At 51.2% G+C, this 22754-nt stretch overlaps 1 protein-coding gene across 1 annotated transcript in view; it reads left to right on the top strand.

Moving 5' to 3' along the window:
* The first annotated feature begins 3175 nt into the window (after nucleotides 1–3175).
* LOC126548698 (uncharacterized) overlaps nucleotides 3176–22754 on the top strand; it is a 219443-nt gene continuing 199864 nt past the window's right edge. Inside the window, exon 1 of the mRNA XM_050196891.3 lies at nucleotides 3176–4103. Within this exon, the coding sequence (XP_050052848.1) occupies nucleotides 3507–4103 (597 nt within the window). The 5' untranslated portion in view covers nucleotides 3176–3506. The remainder of the gene's footprint in view (nucleotides 4104–22754) is intronic.

Below are 22754 nucleotides of genomic sequence, written 5' to 3'. Positions count from 1 at the left end.
GTTGGTGCGACGCCCTTCGTTCGTGATCGGGCCGAGCGCTCGCGATCTGCCATTGGAATTCAACAATAGTCTACCGAAGGGCGCCATGAAGTTGATCCTCATCCTCAGAACGTGCTGTTCGAGCAACGGTATAGCTCTGCATATATACTGAATACTGAAATAGCGGCAAGGATAAATACCTTGCAAAGACGAGCTGCCACTGTGAACTAAATTAAATCTGATCGTAATGCGCATCCGTCAGTTGGAGAATCATTTTAATTGTATTAGCGCTGAATAAATTAATGGTTTCGGCGCTTTGATTCAAGACGCGTGTCTTGCACATATATCAGCAGCCTCGTTCGAGTGACGGAGTGGCACGCCAGTGTTACCTTGATCGATGCACGTGCGTGGCCGGAGCAATTGTGCGCTCCACTATATTTCCACATGCTTCGCGGAAGATCTCGTGCAAATTATGGCGACGCAATGCGGTGTACCTCCGAAGATATGATGGTGACGACACATTTAAAGCGATTTCTCGCGCTAAATCTCTCCTAATTGTGCCACCTTGACATTTCGGATGGCTTTCGAGTACACTGTAACTCTCAATTACTGGTAAGCACCTAGTAGCGCGCTTATCGGACGTCATTATAAACCACTGTCGTCACGCAGAGCGGGTGCGGAAATTGAGAGGTGATTTCTCGTTTCTGCGTGCTTTTCTTGCTTACGGATCCTTCGATTACGACAAGAACTCCTCGGCTTGTATGGCACTCAAAAAAAGAAAAAGAAAGAAAGAAAGCGAATGTAACTCCCTATATAGATGTCATTAGTCTTTAGTGTCATTTGCAATTGTGCTGCACCAGTGCGCATTTTGACGTTGTGGACAGGCGGGCAACGAGGGTCCGTGTGCTGGTCGGTCGGTCGGTCCTTGTAACATCGGCAGGCTAAATCTGCTCGACAGCGCTCTCACCAAAGAAAAATAAAACAGAAAATGTCGAGTCGCATACGATGAGTGCTGCATCGCAACGATTCGTCCATAACGACCCGCGTCGACGAGCCGCTTGAAAGACGGACTCTTCGTTCCGCCAAAGTGGACTTCGCAGCAACGGAAAAGCCCGCCATTTTAGCGCGGCGATGCGCAGCTTCCGAGATGGATGTAGGACGCACCCAGTTCTCACACCTCGTCACCGTCTGTCTCAAGTCATGTAAAGACGCGCAAAAAACAAGAGAGAAAGAAAGAGATAAAAATATGTTGCTTTCAATTGACGGCTCGCGAAGCCTCCTTTCATTGCTGTCCGCGCAAGCCGGCTCCGAGTGGTGGAGAAAAAAAGAATGGCAAGCGATCTCCGTGTGGGCGGGAGGTTGTTTAATCTGGAACGACGTTCAGGACGAACGAGCGTGCGGGGATACCTTCTCCAGGGGGAAGACAGATGCGTACGCGGAGCGCACTTGCAAAGCCATATAGGCACGGACCTCCGCCGCATTCGGAGAAACGCACTTGACCGGTATTCGTCGAGGACCCATCCTCGGCCTCCATATCTCAGCCGCCCACGTGGTAAAGACGTGCCTAAAGGCAAGGAATGAGTACAGCAACAAGTGCAAGAACAAGGACGTCCTATAGAGGAACCGGCTTTTTCGTTTTTGCATTGTTTTAACCGACCAGTGTATACATGTAAGATGAGCGACAACGCTTTCTTCCGGGGCCGCGTTTCATCTTCTGTGCGCGGAATTCGCGTTAAAGGTGTTGATTGACTCTCCTATACAGAATAAAGGGAACATTGTCAGCAGCCACCCGACTGTATGACTAGGATATAGCGTCCACCTGCTTTTTTTTTTCCCCCTCCTCGCGTAGTTCATACATTAGCGTGCAGTTCTCGTCGGTATGGAAGAGTACACTAGATCAGCGATCTAGCTAGCTGTAAATGCCACAAATGTGCCAGCCAGAAAACGTTAATATGTAAGAAGCCACCTTTCATTTTCGTTGCAGCGCAGGCAAGAAAAAGAGGAGTTACCGCCATTAAAAGCAAACCTTGTGCTCTCTTTCACATTGGCATGCTGTGCAAGCATTTATACTCGTCATGCCCTTCTGTCGCACTGTATATGCTTTATATTATATAGAGTAATACCGGCTTTGCTACACCTCTTGCACTTTGCTTACTGTCGCTTGTGTGCACGTGTTGGTGTCTGGCTATGCCTACCTGAGGGTACTTCTGTGTTTGTTGTTTTTATTTTCGCTGTATTTAAAAATTATTGTGACATTCTTGTATTGGCGCCCTCGTCAAACATACGCATTCAAGTTTCATTACTTCAGAGCTTGTCTTCCTTGATCATTCGGTTCTTATTTGCGTGTTGTGCGCGTGGACTTTCTTTCCCACGACTCTAACCTCATTTTTGCAAACCGCTCCATCGTCACACAATTCCCTGCCGAGTGCGGCTTTGTTTCAATATCAACTGAAGAAGCTCCTGCGTTCTTGGAATATGCATCTGGTGTTCATACAGCCTCCTGAGAACTACATCGCTTTTAACGAAATCCCGTGTATAAGGAAATAATTTTTTGTCGAGCTGACTTTGTTATAACGAGCCATTACTGTGCTTGTCAACAGCGCAGTTCCCCAATAGCATACGTTAATTCAGTGAGGCAGCTCCAAAGAATTATCGCTAACGAAGCAGCGATATGCATAAATTAAAGAAAAATGGGGGTATGCTGCACTCAGAATGCATAAAATGATATTGGAACGAATTCCGAACCTACGCATTGCAGCTCATCGCTCAAAGAAGTCGGTGAAGTTGGCGAAATTTGTGCTGATCGTTCGTGCAAGAGCGCATGCAACGCCAGCGTCACATTGCGAAGATAATCACGCCTGTGCATTAATTAATTCACTCTCACTCACTTCCTAACTCGAATGCTGCTCACGGCCCAGCTTGCGAACAGACTCAGTTTTGCCGTCGTTACGCAGAAAAACAACGAAAAGCAGGAGTAAAATACAGCAGCGCAAGGTTCGATGCTACTAACGAATTAATTACTATACGCAGACACAGTGCTATTATTTCTGCTAATGTCACAGGCCGCATTGCGGAGGAGGAAAGACTGCGCGCCTCCGTCTCCGCCGACGGCCGACAGATGACGCCAGCGTTGCCAGCCGTTTCCCTCCGCGCGCGCCGGCCACGTGACCCACTGCCGCAGGAGACCGTTGCGCGTGCTCCTGTCTGGGCTGCCGTCGAGCGTCGAGAGTGAAAAGCAGACCGACCGCGGCACGAGCGGGATGGACGGGGCGGTGCTCTAGCGGGAGCGCGCGGGCGAGCGTACTACTACTACAACAACACGGCGGCGGCGGTGGCGGCAGCTTTCGCCTCGACAACACGACCGGCGCGAGGAATTCGAAAGCGCCCGCGCTAGCGCGGTACCGGCGTTCAGAAGGTGGTGCGGGTTGTGTGTGACGTGCGCGCGTCGTGCAGTGCGTGCGCGAGTGCCTTTCGAAGTTTGTAGAAGAGGCGGCCAGCCGGCCCGAACCGACAAGCAGTTTTGAGCCATGTGTTCGGCCGCGTACGAGCTCGGCGCCGTGCGGCTGGAGATTCGGCCGCTGCGGCCGTTCAAGTCGAGCGAGGAGTACCTGTGGGCCATGAAGGAAGACTTGGCCGAGTGGATGAACACGCTGTACGGCCTCAAGCTGACGCCCGAGGCGTTCCTCGAGTCGCTCGACGACGGCGTCACGCTGTGTCGGCACGCCAACAAAGTGCTCGAGGCGGCCCGGCGCGAAGGCCGGCTGGCCGCGCTCAAGCTGCCGGACCGCGACGTCGTGTACCGCGCAGACGTGCAGCGGGGCACGTTCCAGGCGCGCGACAACGTGTCCAACTTCATCGCCTTCTGCCGCGCGCTGGACATCAAGGAGTGCCTGCTCTTCGAGACCGAGGACCTGGTGATGCGGAAAAATGAGCGCAGCTTCATACTGTGCCTGCTGGAAGTGGCCCGCCGCGGGGCCCGGCTCGGCATGCTCGCGCCGCTGCTGGTGCAATTCGAGCAGGAGATCGACGCCGAGCTCGAGCACGAGGAGTGCGACTCGGACGAGGAACCGCCGCCGCCCCGGCCGCAGATCATCACCAACGACTTGCGATCGCTACACGAAAGGGTGAGTGGATGCCTTCGGTTGGGCCGTGGCCGCATATTGATCGTTCGCGAAAGTGTGTGAATTCGAAAATAGCTGTGACGAGCTAAGGCCAGCGAGAGCTGCGGTTCGTTGGATCTTACAAGTGGCAGAGCTTCTGATCGGCCTGACACTTGGAGGGAGGGCGTGTCAGCGGTAACGTCTCGGATTGTGCTGAGAAATCTGATAGCGTTTCCCCCGGCAAAGCATTTGCGAAGGGCCTAGATGCTTGTTGTCCAAAGCCGGTATTATATAATTTTCTATCATTTCTTCTCCCCGAGCGTTGTTCGGTGAGTTTCCAATCGCAGCTCTCGAGACGGTTTGCGCATCGGAGCGCCCAGAAATGTTTCCCGCGTTTTTCTTTCCTTTTTTTTCCTTTTGTTCGTCGGTAAAGCTGTATGCGGGGACGGATCGCTACAGTTCAGTCTGCGGACGAGGATAACGTTGCTCAGTGCTGCCGAATTGCGCCTCGCACAAAGGAAGCCGCTGACGAACTGCTTGCTACACAATTCGTTGTCACCTCAGGCTATTCTGCGAACTGATTAAACGATCGGCCTCATCTTGTGAATCCAGGTTAGCCAGCAACCTGGGTGGCTGTATTGCATGTTACGGCTACAGCGGTCGCAATCGCGTCTTTCGCGGTACGCACCATAAGAAAAAAAAAATGAAACAAAGAAACGACAAGAAACGCGTAACGATTTCGCAACTATATTCCGCATGCGTGGATGCGCTTCCAAGTTCACCTGCGTTTGTAACAGTGGCTCAATTAAGACTACGGAACGTAGCCTTGGGTCTACACCACGTTTAAAAACCAGCTACGGAGCGATCTTACGTCGCAGGTGCGTGTATTTACGCTTTACAGGCGCTGTGATCGGTTATACCTGTTTTCGTTTCAATTTATACCGGAGGTGACAAGTTCGGTCGTTATCGTGCGCTTCAGTTTTTCCGTTTCTGCGGACAGTTCTAACTGACTTGCGTTTTAACATCGCCCCGTAAGTGCTCCTACCCTTCTTCGCTAATCAGCCAAGAAAGTTTTAGGGAAAGTGAATCAAGCCTCGCAAGTAATAAATGTGCCACGATGTGTCCATTACGGCGTCGGCACATTTCTCCGTAACGCACGGATGCTCCTGGGCTCAGGTTTCTGTCTACCTCGGCTGACAGCAGTTGCAGCGTTTCCGGCGCGGTAGATAAAGAGGAAGTTGTGTACACTAACAATGTATACATATGCTGAAGCCCAGGCTGCCACCAACGCAATAGACTCGAAAATTTACGTCCACCTGTTAATTTTCTCTTCTTACAAACTTGTGTAGGCTAATATGACACACGCCGACAGGTGGAAAAAATCTCAGGTTTGCGGCTGTGATCGTGACGAAACATTAGTTGCTTTCTTTCTCATGTCTATTATTTTTTTTATTTGTGTGTGTGTGTGTGTGTGTGTGTGTGTGTGTGTGTGTGTGTGTGTGTGTGTGTGTGTGTGTGTGTGTGTGTGTGTGTGTGTGTGTGTGTGTGTGTGTGTGTGTGTGTGTGAAGGAGGTTCCTTGTAGCACGTAAGGCTAAGTATGGGATTTATTTATGTGCGCGTAATGAAATATCGATCTTACAGCGACATAACCGTTGAGGGTTCTTTAGAGACGGTTATTTCGCGTCTGTCGTGCGTATTTGCTCATTTATCGTCACCGTGTTGCCACTGCAGAAGTCGCCAGAAAAGAAAGCTCTGGCGCCAATCGCAACATTCTAACTCGGGAACGCGAAGCACCAGCCGTCGTCTTGTAATTGTCGTGTATAGTCGTCTTGTAGTCGTGTCTGTGTTGCTGTTGGCTCAGCCAGCGCTGTTTCTTGGTTGCACGTCGGACAATCCCGTAGAGTGGGCCTTTCGGCATTTTTAAGTATTCTTTTGTACAATACTTTTCGTTCAAAGCCGGGGGGAAGGAAGTAGGGAGTGGCTATTACGTAACACTTTATACGACACCCAATGCGTTCTCGTTAAGCGTTGCGCTGGGCTGCGCTCTCCCTCTCGCAGTCTATACCGTTCTACATGCGTGTTTCATCCTCGCATGCAATGTCCTCTTCGAGCATTGAGCCGCATCTCCGAGATTAACGCAATCGAGGGCTTGGTTTCGCCACGTACGTGACGCAGATGTTCTATACGTAGTTATACATGAGCTTTTTTTCCCCCGATATCTACTTCGCTACCGAAAGCCGTACGATGTGCGCTTCTTTTTTCTTTCTTTTTTATCCCCTTCTCGGCCGTGGATGACGAAAGACGTAACCGGTTGTGACAGTCGTCGTCGTCGGTCCGTGGCGCCGGCGACCTTGCCCCGGGGGGGAGGCCGCCGTCAGCACTACACTCGGCGAGAGAACGGGATCTTGACTTTCATCGCTGCGAGATGCGCACGCGCATTGCTGAGCGCGAGGACGAGGTGAAGGAAAAGTAAGGGGAAACGAAATGCTGTAAAGAGGAAAGAGCTTCAAGTTGTACGTGGGGGAAGTTGAAAGGAGATCGACTTATGCGTTGGCTCAGCGCAGTGGCGCGTTACCAGCGTTCTCTCTTTTTCTATGCATATAAGAGATCCATTACGCGTTTTGCGTGCTTTGCATAATCCATCTCAAGGTATGAGCGGAGATCCGTCACTGCGGCCCTACTACATGACCTGAAAGCTCAGGTAGGCGTACTCGCTTAGAAGAGTAAATGAAGAAATAAGATTAGAAGAAAAAAAAAGAAAGAAGCGGCAGGAGGGCGCGCATACAGACACGGGGGATGAACTTTTCTTTATCGGCAATGCCTATCTCCGCAGTCTTGACAAATACTTGGAGCAGAACGTAAAAAAAAAAAAGCGGGTTTATTTTCGAAGCCCTCTTGCACTTCAACGTGTGCTCCTAATTAGTATTCTGGTGCCGATTGACAGCTCGGGGCATAAACGCGAATGCCCGCGAAGGACGGGTCTTTTTCTCGTCGGCAGCCGTATATCTGATTTCCGTGCGTCCGTCACGCCGGCCATCTTTTATTATTTTCCAAGCGCTGCGTTAACCTGCAAGCCGACTTCCCTGGAATGCAGATGCGACGCACCGCGTACGCGGTAAGAACACACACTCGGTGGGCGTATACCGCCGTTGCAAAAAAGTCAGAGCCACCGTCCTTTGATGTGCGCACCTAATTTCGCCCGAATGGTCAGTGCAGTGTCGCGCGTACGCGCATGGAGAGAGAGAGAGCAAGCACAGGAAAGGCCAAAGGTCAACCAGACGAGCACCCCGTTTGCTACCCTCCACGAGGGGTGGGGGAATTGGAACGTGCCGTAAAAGTTGTGGGCTGACAGAATTGCGTCTCGCCGATCGCGTAGCCAAGTTCTAAAGGAGGAGCAAGCCGGCTGGCCCGTTTAACACCGCCGCAGTCGCGATTTCGCTTGGATTCCAGTTCGACGCCCTTCTCCCCCAAGTGTTGTTGCCTCGCCGTACGCGCGGTACACCGCGTATCCGTTCTCGTGCTGTGAAACGAAACGAACCGGCCCGATGCGATCGAGCTATGTGTGCATAGTGATAGTTCGATAAAGAAGGACAAGCCCTTATGTTGTTGCCCCCCTATCTATCGGCTGCCCCGTGTGCCGCGTGGTACAGCGGGGAGTCCGAAGACGGAGTGCCTTCGTCGATATAGGCGGCCCAGTCTTGCGTTCCGGTTTCACGGCCGCCAAGCAGCGCGGCGGCAGTCCGCTCGGAGCCGCGACCGCGCCCACGTCTTTTTCCTCCGGGCTCTGGCATTGCGCTCTTTCCCCGATTGCACAGTTGACGCACGTTTAGACGCACACGTTTGCTCTCCCACGCGCATTTCCTGGCTGCCCAGACTCACCAGCGCTTTCGTTGGCTCGTTTCCTTTTCTCTTTTGCTTTCTCTCTCTCTCTCTCTTTCTTTCTTTCTTTCCTCATTCTCTTTGTTTTTTTGTCCGTGCTGAAAACCATGTTGCGCCGTCTTGGACGCGGGCAAAGCTGGTCTTGTTCGCGTTTTTTCTTAAATATGCCTGCGTACTTTTGAAGTGTGAGGTCACGCGGTAAGGCTGAGAGAGACGGTTGAAAACTTTGCTTTTCTTTGGAGGTTCACTTGCAGCTTAACTCAAAATGTATACGAAGCCCTGGACACAACGTAGGCGATTCCGCTCGAGACCTCGCAGCCGTGAATCTTTCCTCTCTTTACGGTTAGGTCTCGTTTTCATCGTCTTCACCGTGATTTTCTCTGCGCGCTTCAACTGTGAGTATGAAATAGCTGGCTCGTAATGTCGATACTGCGTTGTACTGTGTAGTGACTCTGCTGTGAATAAAACCAGCATGTGCGCTTTCGTTCAAGAGCAGATTTTTTCTTCGAAGCACCCATCATTTCCTCCTCTAGTAAGCGACTTCTGACCGCAAAATGAACATATATAGACTTTCGAAAGTGTGCTTTGTCAGGCTAAACTGATATAGGATTTCCCTTTAACGTCAAATTAGCATTGCCTGTAACACACAGCCCTCAAGCGCGATTCCGATGAGTTGCGCGGTCATTAAACCGAAACGTGAATATCGCTCACTTCAACAGCCACATGAAGTTGCCCATTAGGTATGCTACATGCACCTGTGGAAGCCTGTATTGTATTAGTCTGTTGTACCTACATCGCAGGTGTTACGACATACAATGACTCCGGACGTATCAGAGCCAGTCAAGAGACCATAGCATCCGTCACCGTTAAAGATATAGTCATTGGCTCGCGTTAGAAGCTGTCCTCCGTTGAAATAACAAGTATAAGATCCCTGCCTTCACTGATGACGTCACTTCTCACATCGTTCGCGCCTTCTATTCTATAGCTAAATGTTCCTGGACGAACGCGCTGTGGAAAGCATGCACAGCTTCTGCGCGAGCCGCTACCAAATCGCGCAGTTTTACTTTGTCAGTGTTAGCCAGGGACAACGGAGAGCGAGCCAGCCTCGGAAAGGTGTTATACTCAGCCGCGGAAAGATGTTATACTCAATCTTTCCTTCAAGATGTCCTTTGGTCGAAGACCTTTTCCGTCGTCAAGGAGCTGTATATTCGGTCCAATTACGCACTTGGGGCATATGTGCTTCATAGACTTTCACGTTTTTTTTTTGGATTGTATTTTCTTTTCTCAGCGTTAATTTCGGAACGCATGCAACCGCCACAGCTGTATTTGCGTAACACGTTGTATCATTGCGACGCGCGTATACGCCGCCACGTTAGAGCAAAGTACGCATAGTACACGTCATACGTGTACATTATGGCTCATTCTGAAAGGAAATCCGTAATTAGTGTTCAGACGAACGCAACTCCAAGGTATCATCAACGTCACAGGGAAATATAAAGGGCTTGATGTGGCCTGTTAGGTAGACCTGTATTGGCTCAAGATTACTGCCCATTCATCCGTGTACTGAGCTGTAATCAGTACAAAAATAGAGATTTGGCGTTCCTTTTAAGAATGATGCATTCGTTGCTGTGATGGTATGTGCCCTACAGTATGCGCATACATTCTGATTTACTGTCAGGAAGTAATTAGTATTCAGACGAACATATCTCGAACGTATATAGTTCACAGGGAAAAAATATGCAAAATGCTTCGTGTGGCCTGTTATAGCTGTACTGTATATGATTCGAGCGATGCATGTGTTGTGATGGGATGTGCCCTACATCACGGGCATACCGCATCATCCTGGAGTCGTAGTTACCTGTCTATTGTTCCTTTAAATTTTGCTTACACTAGTGTTATCTTTAGGCCCGGCAAACAAACAAATAAGTGTTGCGATGGTTTGACGGGCGGAGGCAACGCCCCTTCCGTAGTGAACGAGACAGTCGTACGAGCCGAAGAACGCCGGGTTTATTCACGCTCGGAAATATAAAGAAAAGGTAAGGGGAGAGGGAAGGTGGGATACAAAGATACTGCGCACATGCGCACTAAAGGAAATAGCTTGCTTGTCAAGTTCATGGGTCACCGCAATAAGCAAGCTGACTACGTAGCTAGCAAGCAAGAAAACAAGCATCATACACAACAACTTTAAGTGCTGCGCAAAACGAACAGAGAGCGGCAGAATGCGCAGGAACAAAAGTCGACGATTGCCAATGTAAGCGAATAGCGCTAACGAGCGAACGAACGCTTTCCTCGCCGAGTCCGACCACCGACCGACCATCAACCGCGACAACGGCCGAAAGAAAATCCGTTTGCTTAAAAACTGGGAGTTGGGACTGAATAGAGCTGGGAACCGAAGGAGGAATTGCCGGTCTATTGAGTGACCGTTTATTTCGTCGTGTCAGTAAAAGCACGCGTATTCTGGCTCCACATGGCGTCGCCTCACTCCCTCCTTTCCCTCTCTCTCTCTCTCTCTCTGTGTCTGGGGGGGGGGGGGGGGATCCTCGCGCTGCGCCTAGCGTCCGCACTCCTGCTCACTTGGCCGGTCGCCGAGCCGCTTTGTGATCAACAGGTTGTCGCTCTGCGCCGCGAGACCGCCACGCGACGCGAGTTCATAGCTTTTCACAGTCGCGCGCCCGGCAGCCGCTCTCTCGCATCGACCTTCGCAGCCCGCCGCCAGGTGGGCCCGCACAGCGCGCTCGGGAATGTCGTTCCCCGCTGTCGCCTCTAAACCGCGCAACGACAAGCGAGTCAACGGGGAATCCTCCTGCGTCACATGCACAGTCGCGTCGTCGTCTCGTCCGGTCTCGCATTTTGTTTGCGCTTCCTCGTTCGCTTCGCCAGATTACGGGCGCCAGCTGCTGGGGGGCTGTTTGTATATGATAGCGCTGTGTGCTGCATCACGTGGGAAACTGTCGGTGGCCTCGCGGAGTTTGTGACAAAGTGCTTTGCTTCTCTGTGGTGTACGTGGTACGCTGGCTTTGCGCCGTGCACTTCGTAAAAAGGCACTGCCTCGCCGTGTACCCCTTAAATGGTGTCTTATAAAGAGAGAGAGAGAGACAGAAGGGAAGACGGAAAGGCAGGGAGGTTAACCTGACTGAGTCCAGTTTGCTACCCTACACGTGGGGAGGGGAATGGGGAGTGAAAGAGGGAGTGTCTTATAAAAGAATGCACTGTGTTAAGGCGTACGGCGGTACACCACCATTTTTTATCTTGCGTTTCGCGAGGCGAATGAGTCTGCTTCCGCACGTGTAACGTGAGCTGTTCTCCCTGCTAGAGTGACAAGGGCCCAGTTCTCCCATACCATCTGACGATGTTGACCGTGCATTGGTTATCCTTTAGGCGTCAACTTCAAGGATAAGCTCGTCCTTCTCGCGCACTTTCGGGACCCTGGGGCACCCGTGGTGACGTCCTCCTCATTGGCGTGAGACACATGTCGGGTATACTCTGTTCAAAAATGCCAGGTTCCTTTTATTTTGCGTAGTGCTTAGCAACCACTTCGATTTTCTATGACGTAACCTAACTCGATCGTATTTCTATGTGTTAAATCACCTGATCTTTTTTTTTGTGTGTGTGACAAGGATGGGGGAATCCGAGGGCCTTGATTTTTTCTTTGTTAGTCAGCATCTTACGAAGTCCAAAGAAAGCTGGGGGAAAGTTGTGAACGATGTTATAGCGGCAAATACAAACTACATAACGCCAGCATGCACAACTTACGTTCGCAGCGCACGCTATAAGCTGGACCCATCCTCGACTCCCTCCTTGAGCAGACGCTTCGCATTTCAGCAGAGCTTGTGTTTCCAGACGAGCATATTCGTATCTGTAAAGCTTCGACTGGAGCTAGTCGGCTGTTCTCTTTACTGCGTTGTAACTACTGTTCACGCGATGGTAAGGTTAATTGAAAGGGGCACACACGTGCGCGCACGTTTGTACGTTTCACTTATTTTGTCCTTTGCGCGAAGAGTACAGCGTGGTAAACAGAATAGTGTTCGTATCAGCGTGCACAAACAGGCGCTCACGCTGACTGCAAAGGCGTGGCCCGGCGAGCATCCCAGGGGCGCCTGGGGCTGGACACACGTTGCTTGCGTGCGGAGGAGCGGTCACCAAGCCTGCAGCTCCGATCGATACTGTTTCCTCCGCTCTATGCCGCCTCCTCCCTTTCCTTGCACTCCTCCAGCCTGTCTGCGATGAGACTGGCCACTGCCTCTCTCTCTCCCTCCGATTGCTTCCTTCCTGTCTCGGGCTCAAAGGCCCCGTGATGACTGCCGGGCCGCCGGCTCGCTCTCTTGGCTATCTGTTGCGCTTCGCCGCCGTTTGGTCCTTGTTCGTTTGCAGCCGACTTGGTGTGCATCGGGCAGTGACCCAGGTCGCGACCGTTGGTGGACGCGATGGATTCGCGGTCTTGGAACTGCACCGATAGCGAGCACTCGGCATATTAATATGCAGGCGGAGTATGCTCGGCTCACGTGCACTCGTTTGCTCTGCGTATTTGAGGAACAAGACAGGGCAGCCGAGCGTACAGGAGACCGCCAGGACTAAGAGGGACGCTGGAAAGGAGACCATCTTGAAAAGGAGGAAGCAGGTTACGAAAACCGCAATGCAGAGTAGGAGACACGTCGTCTACTCGCATCTTTATTTTATTATTACTATTGTTTGTCTGTGGGGAGGTGGACGGGGTGTTGCGCGCTGCCCCCTCCCCCTCTTCTTTTCAAGATGACCGGATACCAAGCAGCCCAATTACCGACAGGACTGTGACGTTTTGCGCGTTGACGTCCTTGCGCTACGAAGTGGTCTATAAGGGGGAGCTGCATATAGTGCAGGGCTCTTGAATCATTTTGGCCGTCCGGGAGTCTTTGCACATAAACCCCATGCACGAGCGATATTTATTTGCATTCCGAACCCATCTGAATGTCGTCTCGTGCCTGGCAGCAAAAGGCCTCATGCCGTGAGCCACCGCAGAGGTTTAACCTGTGTCGATTTCCTTACGGCTTCTCCCACAGCGAAGCTGCTACTCTAACGGCGAGGTTGGTGGCGACGTCGCGCTGAAGCTCATGCATCAGCTTGCCGTGGCGTCTTAGATTTTGACGACGTTTTTCTTACGTGTAAGCGATTGTTTATCGGTAAACAACGATTACGTTGTGTCCTCGATTCATCTGCAGATGCTGGACAACGTAGCCAGTTTTTAAATGTTTTTGCTGCGCCAAAACGTAAACGATAAGCCACTTAGAGATTGGTGACGCCAGGCGCTGGCGCGAAATTTGAGGATGCGAAGCTCGGCCTTCATTGTCCCCACTGTAGTGATCAACTGGCTAAATAAATTACCAGGGTGTTTTGAAAGAACGCCTGAGCAGTCTGAATTGGTTTAGTCTAGTTTGTCTGTGACGAAAGACAGTTGCTCGCAGGTTTTCCCTAGCTGCTCTGATTAAGCGAATAATGATTGACTGCCGTCTAAGGTTGAGCCGCATGCCGTATTTATTTCCGCTCTTACTCATTTATAAAGCTAGGCCATTGTTTAAAAACATCGCTTGGTCGAAAACATGTTTTCTCGAATGTAAGTTGACTGGGAGGCAAATATAAACAGCGGCAAAGCTGTCTTTTCCATTAAGTTGCCACGTCAGTCGCAAATTGTTCCGAACATGGTTGCATGAGCCACGTCAAAAGCACATTCTCCTGTCAGATGCTCGCTTGCCGCCGTTATCCGCATTGGTCGCGGTTGTGCACGACTACATCGATTTTTCAATATTTCCCACAAACCACCGGACTATAGATCCATGTCGACATTCCAACATGACGCCTCTGCAACATGGCGGCCAATCCGTCACTCCTGATTAAATTATGGGGTTTTACGTGCCAAAACCACGATCTGATTATGAGGCACGCCGTAGTGGGGGACTCTGGAAATTTGGACCCCCTGGGGTTCTTTGACGTGCACCTAAATCTAAGTACACGGCTGTTTTTGTATTTCACCCCCATCGGAACGCGGCCACCGTGGCCGGGATTCGATCCCGCCACTTCGTGCTTATAGCAGCCCAACACCATAGCCACTAAGCAACCACGGCGGGTAATCCGTCGCTCCTGCTAAATCACCTGCAAGCGAATTCTCATTGCAGCACCCGTTTCTGAAGCCGTTACACGGGGGCAGACGGCGTCTTCAGTTCAAGCACAGACAAAAATCTTCTGCGCGAGTGAATTCCCATATAGTGCCCGTTTTTGCAGTCGTTACACGGTCACTTGCGGCTTCTTTCATTCTTTCACTTCATTGTTTGCTTCAAGTAGAGAGAAAATTCGTCTGCAAGTGAAACTCCATGTAGTGTCCATGTTATAGGCAACCGTCGCAGGTGGCATTCTTTTCCAGGCGACGGCGGATGCCATGTCTTGTCTTGTCTTTTTTTTTCTCGCCCTGTCCGGCGTCGTCACAGTGCGAATATAGCGCGCACGATGTCGAGTTCGACGCGCGTTACGCTAAACCGAAAACGCGTCTCGTCCAACGGACGCACACGTATACAAACAAACATATACGAAGTTCATGTATACTAGGCACGCTGCTGCGCACCTGTTCTCTACATCGCGTCTGTCACGGCAGTAGCAGAAGTACCGGTGCTAGGAGAGCGCGGCCAAGGCGAACGCACGCTTCCCGGCCCGGAAAAATATTGCGATGATGGCGGCGGCGGCCTGCGATGGCGTCACGCGAGGAATTAAGCATTCGCTACGCCTCGCCTGTCGTCTTCTTTATCCCAGTTTCTTTTTATACTGCATCAGTCGGCGCGTGCTGCGTGAAGCCCGACACTGGAGAAAGCGAGGGGCAGGTCAAGGTGGGGTCGTCTGGCGCTGATCGGGCGTCGGCTGCTTTCGCTCGTGTATGTATAGTGTAGCAGACGACGCGGCACACTTTGCGCGCCTCGACGGCTGCTTGCGGCTGATGAGCGACGGAATGACACTCGCGCGCATATGCGGTAAGTGGCGCCACTGGCGTCTGTTATGAGTGGCGGTTCCGACACCTGGATGATCACTTAATACGAAATAGCCGCGGCACAGTTCAGGTGTCCACGGACAGGCGAGACGGGTCTCTTGAAAAATAAGATTCTAACGACGGTATCAAAAGTTCCGTTAGTATTGTTCTCTGTGTCTTGTTCTCTCTCTCTCTCTCACACTCTCTCTCTCTGTTTTTGTATGTACAACGATAAATGGTGTTGTACCACTTCGCTGACAGGAATTATAAGAACGTAGCATGTAGCAAACACAACGTTCGTAAGTAGTTTTACAGACGTCTTGTCTACATCAAAGTATATACTATAACATAAAAGCCAATAGTTTAGAATAGCTGGTAATATCAAGTGTTGTAGTTGTATATTAATGGCAGTAGCAGTAGCAATAGCACTACTAATTGCAGGAGACGACACACACTGCGTTGTAATAAACAGAAAGCACACGTTTATATAAATAACCCTCCTGTGCTGCAAGAAAAATGTAACATTTTGTCTATATTCTAGTACTATCACGACGACAAATGCGTCATCTTGTATCACGATATGAATTGCGATATAGATACGTCCGATTCTGCTGAACGCTGCAGCCGGGAAAGAAGCGAAGCGCATGCCCGGATATATGGACGATCACATGGAACGTATAACGGCAAGGCAGAACGAGCAGTCGCCTCCTTCTATGGTGGGGTCAGTGGTGTAACAGCGGCCGACCCATTGATCTGATCTCAATTCGTGTTGCCTTTAGCCCCGTTCGCTGCTTCTCGTAGAAGATGGACGGTCTGGCATGGAGAAGAGGGAGAAAAAAAACACTATACACGAAGTAAAACAGTACCTGCCTGGATGCGTAACGCAACCCGTATCTCAAGCGCCATTACTCGGTGGGTACTCGGCCGTGATGAGTAGATAGCTATTATGAGGACGGCAGTTTGCATCGCGTGTCCGAAATAGTAATGTGGCAGCATCAGCCCTTTTGTCCTTGTACAGCCGCGTGAACTAACTGGCCGCCAAGCTAACACGTTCGCGCATGCGTGCGCGAGCCACAATCGAATAAAATAAAAAGAAGAAAAGAGAAGAAGAAGAAAAATCACGATTCGAAGTGGTGTATACAGCTGAAATCAAAGGGGAGTACAGCAGACGAAGAACGGATGCGTGAGGGGCCGTCTGCTACGCCGCTGCGGCGTCGTCTGTCTTGATTTATCCGGTCGTGATTCAGACTTCGTGACCCGCGCGGTCGTGCTGTCTATTATCGCCTATTTCTCTCTCTTTTTTTCTTTCTTGTCTCTCCGTCTTTCTCGTCGTTCCTTTCTTCTCTTGATATTACGCTACCGCTCTCCCCTTGAACACGAAGTCCAGATGTAAAGCGTGCGAGCGTATATTGACTCCAGCCGACTTAACTTCGCCGCCCGAGTTAGAGGTTTTCCAGTAGTAAAGCAGCAGCAGCAGCAGCAGCTGCGTAACATGTGGATAACGGAAAAGAGCGCAGTCGCCCTCTCGTTTGGGAGGCCTTCGCCCCTCGATAAGTTGCGGGGCCTTCGGAACTACAGCAGCCCAACGGTTTAGGAAAGTGTATGCGCATGGGAAAAGCATGCTCGCAGCTCAAACGCCCCTCGTCTCAAAGCAACAGCCCAGAGACAGAAAAAAAAAAAAATAATAACTGTAGAGCGTGACTTCACGAGGATGTTGCAGCGTTGCCGTCACACGCTACCGTTAAAACGAGTAGTTAGGCAAGTTAAAAACTAGTGAGATAGTTTGCTGTGTCCGCGCTAATAATCGGAATGTTGGCAATGACGACACAAATTACTGCTCGGCACGATGACGAAACAATAAATATATGGCTGGCGTAAAACGCGCAGTGGTTAAGAGAAGTAAGTTCAGTAGGTCGCAAATGGGGAAAAAAAAGAATAAAAAAAAAAGAAAGAGGGGAAGACTTTCAATATCTCAGTTCTCTCCTTCTTGTTGAGGAAGGAAGAATGACTATGTGGGGTATTTTAGACAGCTAGAATAATATACGAAGCGAAATGCACTGTTACGGTTTCATTTCATTACATTCTGTTGCCTTAAAGGCCCCAATTAATGGGGCGTTACATCTGGTTAATTACATTATTCGCTCGTTTTATCCCTGTGTCTATGGTGTGTAGCGAGTAGCACAGCGGGCACATATGTACCATACCTCCTACCTGGCGTGTACAGCGTAAACAGCTGCTTGCCGTTGCGGTGCATCTGGCCTAATAGGGCATCGGGCCATTGCCATCCCACGCTCGAACACGTGGTTCTGATATCTTCTGTCAGTGAGCCATGTGGCGAGACTACACCATAGCCACGGCCAGCAAAAGCTGGGAGGGCTCGCAACGAAGGCTTTAAGATGGGCCCACTATATAACTAGGTGGCTTGCATCACTAAGCCCACTGGCGCCATGACCCGATGGGTAAGTTCAATGCGCTCCACGCTATGTGCAAGGCCAGAAAATTGCGCTTCTAATGCTTCGCAATACCAAAACACAGCAGTATACGCATGCTTCGCTTTTATTTATGGTATACAAGTGATGTACTATACAGATCACGAAACATAATAATAAGCATTATTCACCCGTAGTAGTGGAAACATACCGCGCATGCGTACCTGGAGCAAATGAAGGAAGCAGGGTTAGCACTTCTGCACTTATGCTATAAAGGGGCAGTTACATATGTCTGCGACCGTAGTCCATGCCCAAGTTTCGCGCCGCGGCTTTTGCCAAAATATTTCTCCGTGTATTGTGCGAATACATGATACCTTGCGACAGTGATGGTGGCTTTTGTCTTCTGCGTCTGCCTTTTACCTAAACATACTTACTCCGGGTACCGTAGTATGCAAAAAGTAGGCTTTCTACGCCCTAACATTTTCCCACGCGAGCCCTCTTTCTTTTTTACCTCACCTTAGTTCCTAGAATCTTATGGCTTTATTTAATTACGAGGCATTTCCGCTGCAGTCCCAATTATAGCCAAATAACTTTCATAGCTTCCTGCAAAAATAGGCGATGTCCCAGACATGGCGTCTGTGACGTGTTTCCGGCTCCCGAATCCATTCCGGCGCATGTACTCCACACAAACATAGCCTTCGAAGTGTGCTTCTGTTATCCAGAGAAAAACCGTCCCTGGGACGTGGATTTCGAGGCCACGCACCTATTATTACTGGAGGTAACTCTGGCGCTGTCGTGTCAGTGAGCAGGACGTCCCCACGTGTTTCGTTTAGCCAGCACGGGAATTTATGGGTAGTGCACGGATTTGCCCGAACTTCGTCGCCTTTGGCTTCGAATGACTGGTGGAAACTGCAGTGCGCAAAACGATGATATTCGGCAAAGTTATTGCGCTCCAAACGCACCGCGATTCGAAGCGATTACGCATGCGCGCCGATTCCTTGTTTTCTTGTAACGCCGATCTTCATGCACTCACGCCGTTCACCGGCTGTGCTGAAATGCGAACACTTCACGCGAATGACCAGACGTTGGCGCATTGATGTCGCAGAAAACGGAGGCGATGTTTCACGTTTGTTTACTCTCGCGCGCACGTGACGCATACGCGGCGGCTTTTCGACAAGGCAGCATCAGCTGCGGTCACGGCGAAGTCCCGGATGCTTCGCGAGGAAAAAGCACCGCTTTAAAAGAAGTATAAGCGACACCGTCAACGCGCGCGCGCCGCGACAACTGCAATAATCGCCCCCCTTCCGCGCGGCCAAGAAGACAGTGACAAACGGCCCGTGCTAAGACAAAAGGCAAGGCGTGCTGGGCGGGTGGCGCTCGTCTGCGCGTGCCCGGGTGGCGGCCGGCAGCAAAACAAAAGGCGCTGCCGCCGGAACAATGGGTCACGCCTTCCGCCGCCGTGGCGTGCTGCCGCCGAGCGTCGTCCCATTCGCGCGATGGCGGCGACAACGAGCAGCAGCGGCCCATCGCGCAGCCTGGCTCCGGGCAATCCCTGCCTCTGCCGGAGCTGCTGGTGTTAGCTCGTTCGTTGAAGCGTCGGAACAAGAGTGCTGGCCGCCTGTTTTGGGGCAACAGGTAGTGGGCGTCCGAACCTCCCCATTTTTTTTTCTTTTTTAACGTGCCGCTCGACTGAGGCGACACAGTTTGTTTCGGGGCCGATCCCGCGTTGGATATACGAGGAGTTCTCATTCGAAGAAAACTTCGAAGAAAAACTTCGTGAAACGAAGTGTGAAGCCGGAGTGTTGGGACTGTTGTTATAGGTTGAAGTTCTGTGGATGCGTCGCCGGTGCCCTATAGTATATACTTGGGCACGACTTGTGTAGTGCTAAAGGGACTCGGGCTGAGCTTCGCTCCAGTACAAATGGACGCACGCACCGATTCTATGCCACAGAACCCGTCTGAAGTACGTATTTTGGATGGCAATACGAACCCGTCGGTATAAAAAAATGAGCTGCAAAGGAGGCGCCACGAGCAACGGATACGCGTGGAAACGCGCAGTTCACCGTCTCTGTACAACGCTGCAACTGCCTTCAAGACGCTCAAGAAGGGGTAGCTCACTTATACATCTAATACATGTATTAGACGTATAACATCTGTAATACATGGAATACATGTATAAGTTCATGCTGCATTCAGATCGCGCAGAATGGGTAGCTCGCTGAGTTCCCCATAACGCCGCTATTATACAGCTGCGCCAGGTACAGGCGCCGGGCAGATTGATGGTCGTGGCTGAGAAATGCTGCCTCCTTCGGTCTCGTGCCCCCCCCCCTGCGTATCCTTCTCGTATGCGCTCTCGACGAGGAAGAATTGCGCGTGGGGGCGCCCCGCCACATGCTCCCACCTGAAAAGAATATATGTAAAGAAACAACGAAGGAAGGAAGTTGTTACGCGCAATGTCGTGGTTGACGGTTTGCGCTCTTGGCACCTGTACCATGTGGTGGCACTCTTATTTACGCCTCAGCTGTCACGCTGGCTGTCGTTGCCTGGCGTATACGCCTTGCAGTCTCTCGCCAAACGGCTGAAAAGTGCGTACACCTTTATTATGCATGCGCTAAGCGCGTCGCGACGCTGTATACGCCTTTTGATTGCGCGTGTGTGGAGGTCGGCTTGTCGGTGGAAGGTTTGAACGCGCAAACCGCCTCTGCGTTGCTACCGTGCCAGCCTGCTGGCGACAACCGCGCATGCGCGATATGCGGGGCCGCTATCACACGCGTATAGCTAACGCCGTGCCTTCGGGGCGGGGGGGGGGGGGGGCTGTAAACGGAATTGGGTAAGACGGGAGCGTGGCACGCTAAAGGCGTCCTGTGACGCAACGTTTTAGCAATAAGAGTTGCTTGCTTGGCACGGTCGGCGCACACTCGCGACCGCGGAGACCACTAGGAGAACCACGGCATCAGCTAAACATGTTAATTCTATAGCATAGCTCCGCAGCGTGGAATTGCTTCGGTCGATATTATTTGGTAGAACGCGAGTGGCGATTAGCAGCATGCATGCTTAAGCTGTATATATATATATATATATATATATATATATATATATATATATATATATATACGAACGTTCGCTGACGTGTTTACATACGCCATGACCGTGGCAGAAGTTGTAGATCGAAAGAAAATGTGCGGCGCAAGACCGAGGCAGCGCGATATTGACACACTGGAGGTGCGCAGGGTGTACAAAGTCTATACTGACTCACAGCCAACAAAAAAAAAAAAAAAAGGCGTGATGTAAGAGGCGAGCGAGACGAAACGGTACTACAGCCCAGAAAGAAAAGAAAAAGAAACAAGAAAAGAGAGGAAGCGGAGAATTTGCACGTAACATCATCGTCTCGCTTACGCAAGCGCTGCGTCCATCCGGCGCTATACATACGCATCCATGTGCCTTTTCCGCAGCTGGCTTCGCACGACCGACCGACCGGCTCGCGAAACCGCGAAGCCTCGCCGGGCGCTAAGCGCTAACCGCGAAGTCACGACTTCCCCAAATGACCCCGGGGCCGAGCCGAGCCGAGTCTAGTCGAGGCGGCCTCGGCCATTCGCAGCGCAGGCTCGCACTACTCACCGCTATATCGAGGAGTATATAGCGCGGCAAAACTCGAGCCCCCCCCCCCCCCCCCTCACACACGCACGCACACGCACGCACGCACACGCACGCACACGCACGCACACGCACACACGCACACACACACGCACGCTCAGTTCAACAGCGGCAACCGCGGTTCACCGGAAAGAACGAAGAAACAAACAGGTTGGACAGTCGGAGACGCTCGGAGACACAGCCGCCGCCGGCGGTACACAAGTCGCGCACACCGTATTTTCCGGGCAGTACAGCGCGCGTCATTTGTCTGTGCGCATGCGAGTGCGCGCTAAGTTTGATCCACAAATATCAGTCTATATAGCACGTGCGAAATCTTCTGTCATCCACTCACCTGTTCAGAAAAATGCAGAAAAATAAAAACACTCGGCGCGGTGACTCATTTGCGGCAGCGTGTAAGCGGCTATCCGCAAAGGTCGCGCGTTCGATCACCGATCGCGGCGGCAGAATTCCGATGGGGCTGAATGCAAGAACGTTTGTGCACTCAGTGCGACGAAGATCAGCGCGGTGAACACCCCCCCCCCCCCCTTCCGCCTTTTGGACCCACCCACCCTACGGAAGTTCTCTGGTTGCCTTTCCTGTCCATGCTCTCTTTCTCTCTCTCTCTCTCTCTCTCTCTCTCTTATCGTAGCGTGTTTGTTGCTTCTTTCTCTCCCCCTACTTTCATTCCCTACCCCCTGTGCAGCGCGGTTGAGGTGTCCTCTGCTGAGAGACAGTTACTGCGCTGCACTTTACCCCAACCTTTCTTTCCCATCATCTAGAATCTCCTTCTCTCGGTGCTTGAAATGCTATCAGCGAATGAAATCTGTGTACTCTAGGCATGCATATGTTCCGAAAAACGCGGTACGCATTATTCACACCGCTTGTTGTGTGTGTGGCAGCGACCGCTCGTCGCCTATTACGCACACGCGCGTGCCTTGGTCTTTTGGTCTTATCTTTCCTTCTTCCGCGTCGTCGAGAGTGGCGAGAAAAAAAATGTACATATTGGCGCAGAAGTGGCGCCTGGGGTTCGCGAGGCGTTACGTGGGGCGGGCTTTGTCGCTTCGTTCGTCGAGTTCGACGTAGTAGACACTCGGGCTATTTACTGTTATACTGTCTATCTCCATCCACCTGTCCTGCGTGTGTGAAGGCATTCAGCTCGATTCCGTGCAACGGCTATACCGCATACTGCTGCATGGCGCGTGCGTCTGTTTTGTTGCTTTGATCTTTTTAACGCCTTTCGTTCCTGTCTACAGTGCGCGGCACTGCGTGGTCTGCGAAGCTGACCAGCAAAGAGGCTGCCTTGTCTTTCTTTCTTTCTTTCTTTCTTTCTTTCTTGAAGGTTTCGTTTTTCTGTTTGAGGCTGTGCTACGTCTATATCGTACGTTGTTGGCCCGCGAAGCTGCCCCAGAGAGGTCCTCCTTTCCTTCTTTCTTTTCTTTTACCTTATTTTGTTTGTTTGTCAACTCTTTGTCCTCGGAATAACGACCGTTCCTGGAGGTATTCCTCTTCCGCCCGGAAGAGTCGTCGTACAGCGTTGCGGAAACAGAATGCAGCCCGAGCGAGCTTGCGTCGTTACGGCGAGGCGGCGCGACGTAAGAGGCGCCGCATTGCGCTTTGTGCGGGAAAAAGAAAATGAAGAAAGAAAGGAAACAAAGAAAGAAAGCAAGCGTGTTCTTCCAGGAGAACTCTGCTCAGGCGTGGGCCTCCGCTCATTTGCCAGTGTCGTGGATTGCGTTGCTATATTTGCT

This window comes from Dermacentor andersoni, chromosome 3, assembly GCF_023375885.2.
Source record: "Dermacentor andersoni chromosome 3, qqDerAnde1_hic_scaffold, whole genome shotgun sequence".
NCBI lineage: Eukaryota > Metazoa > Arthropoda > Arachnida > Ixodida > Ixodidae > Dermacentor > Dermacentor andersoni.
Note: the sequence above shows the minus strand (reverse complement) of the source record. Positions and strands in the feature narration are given on the sequence as shown.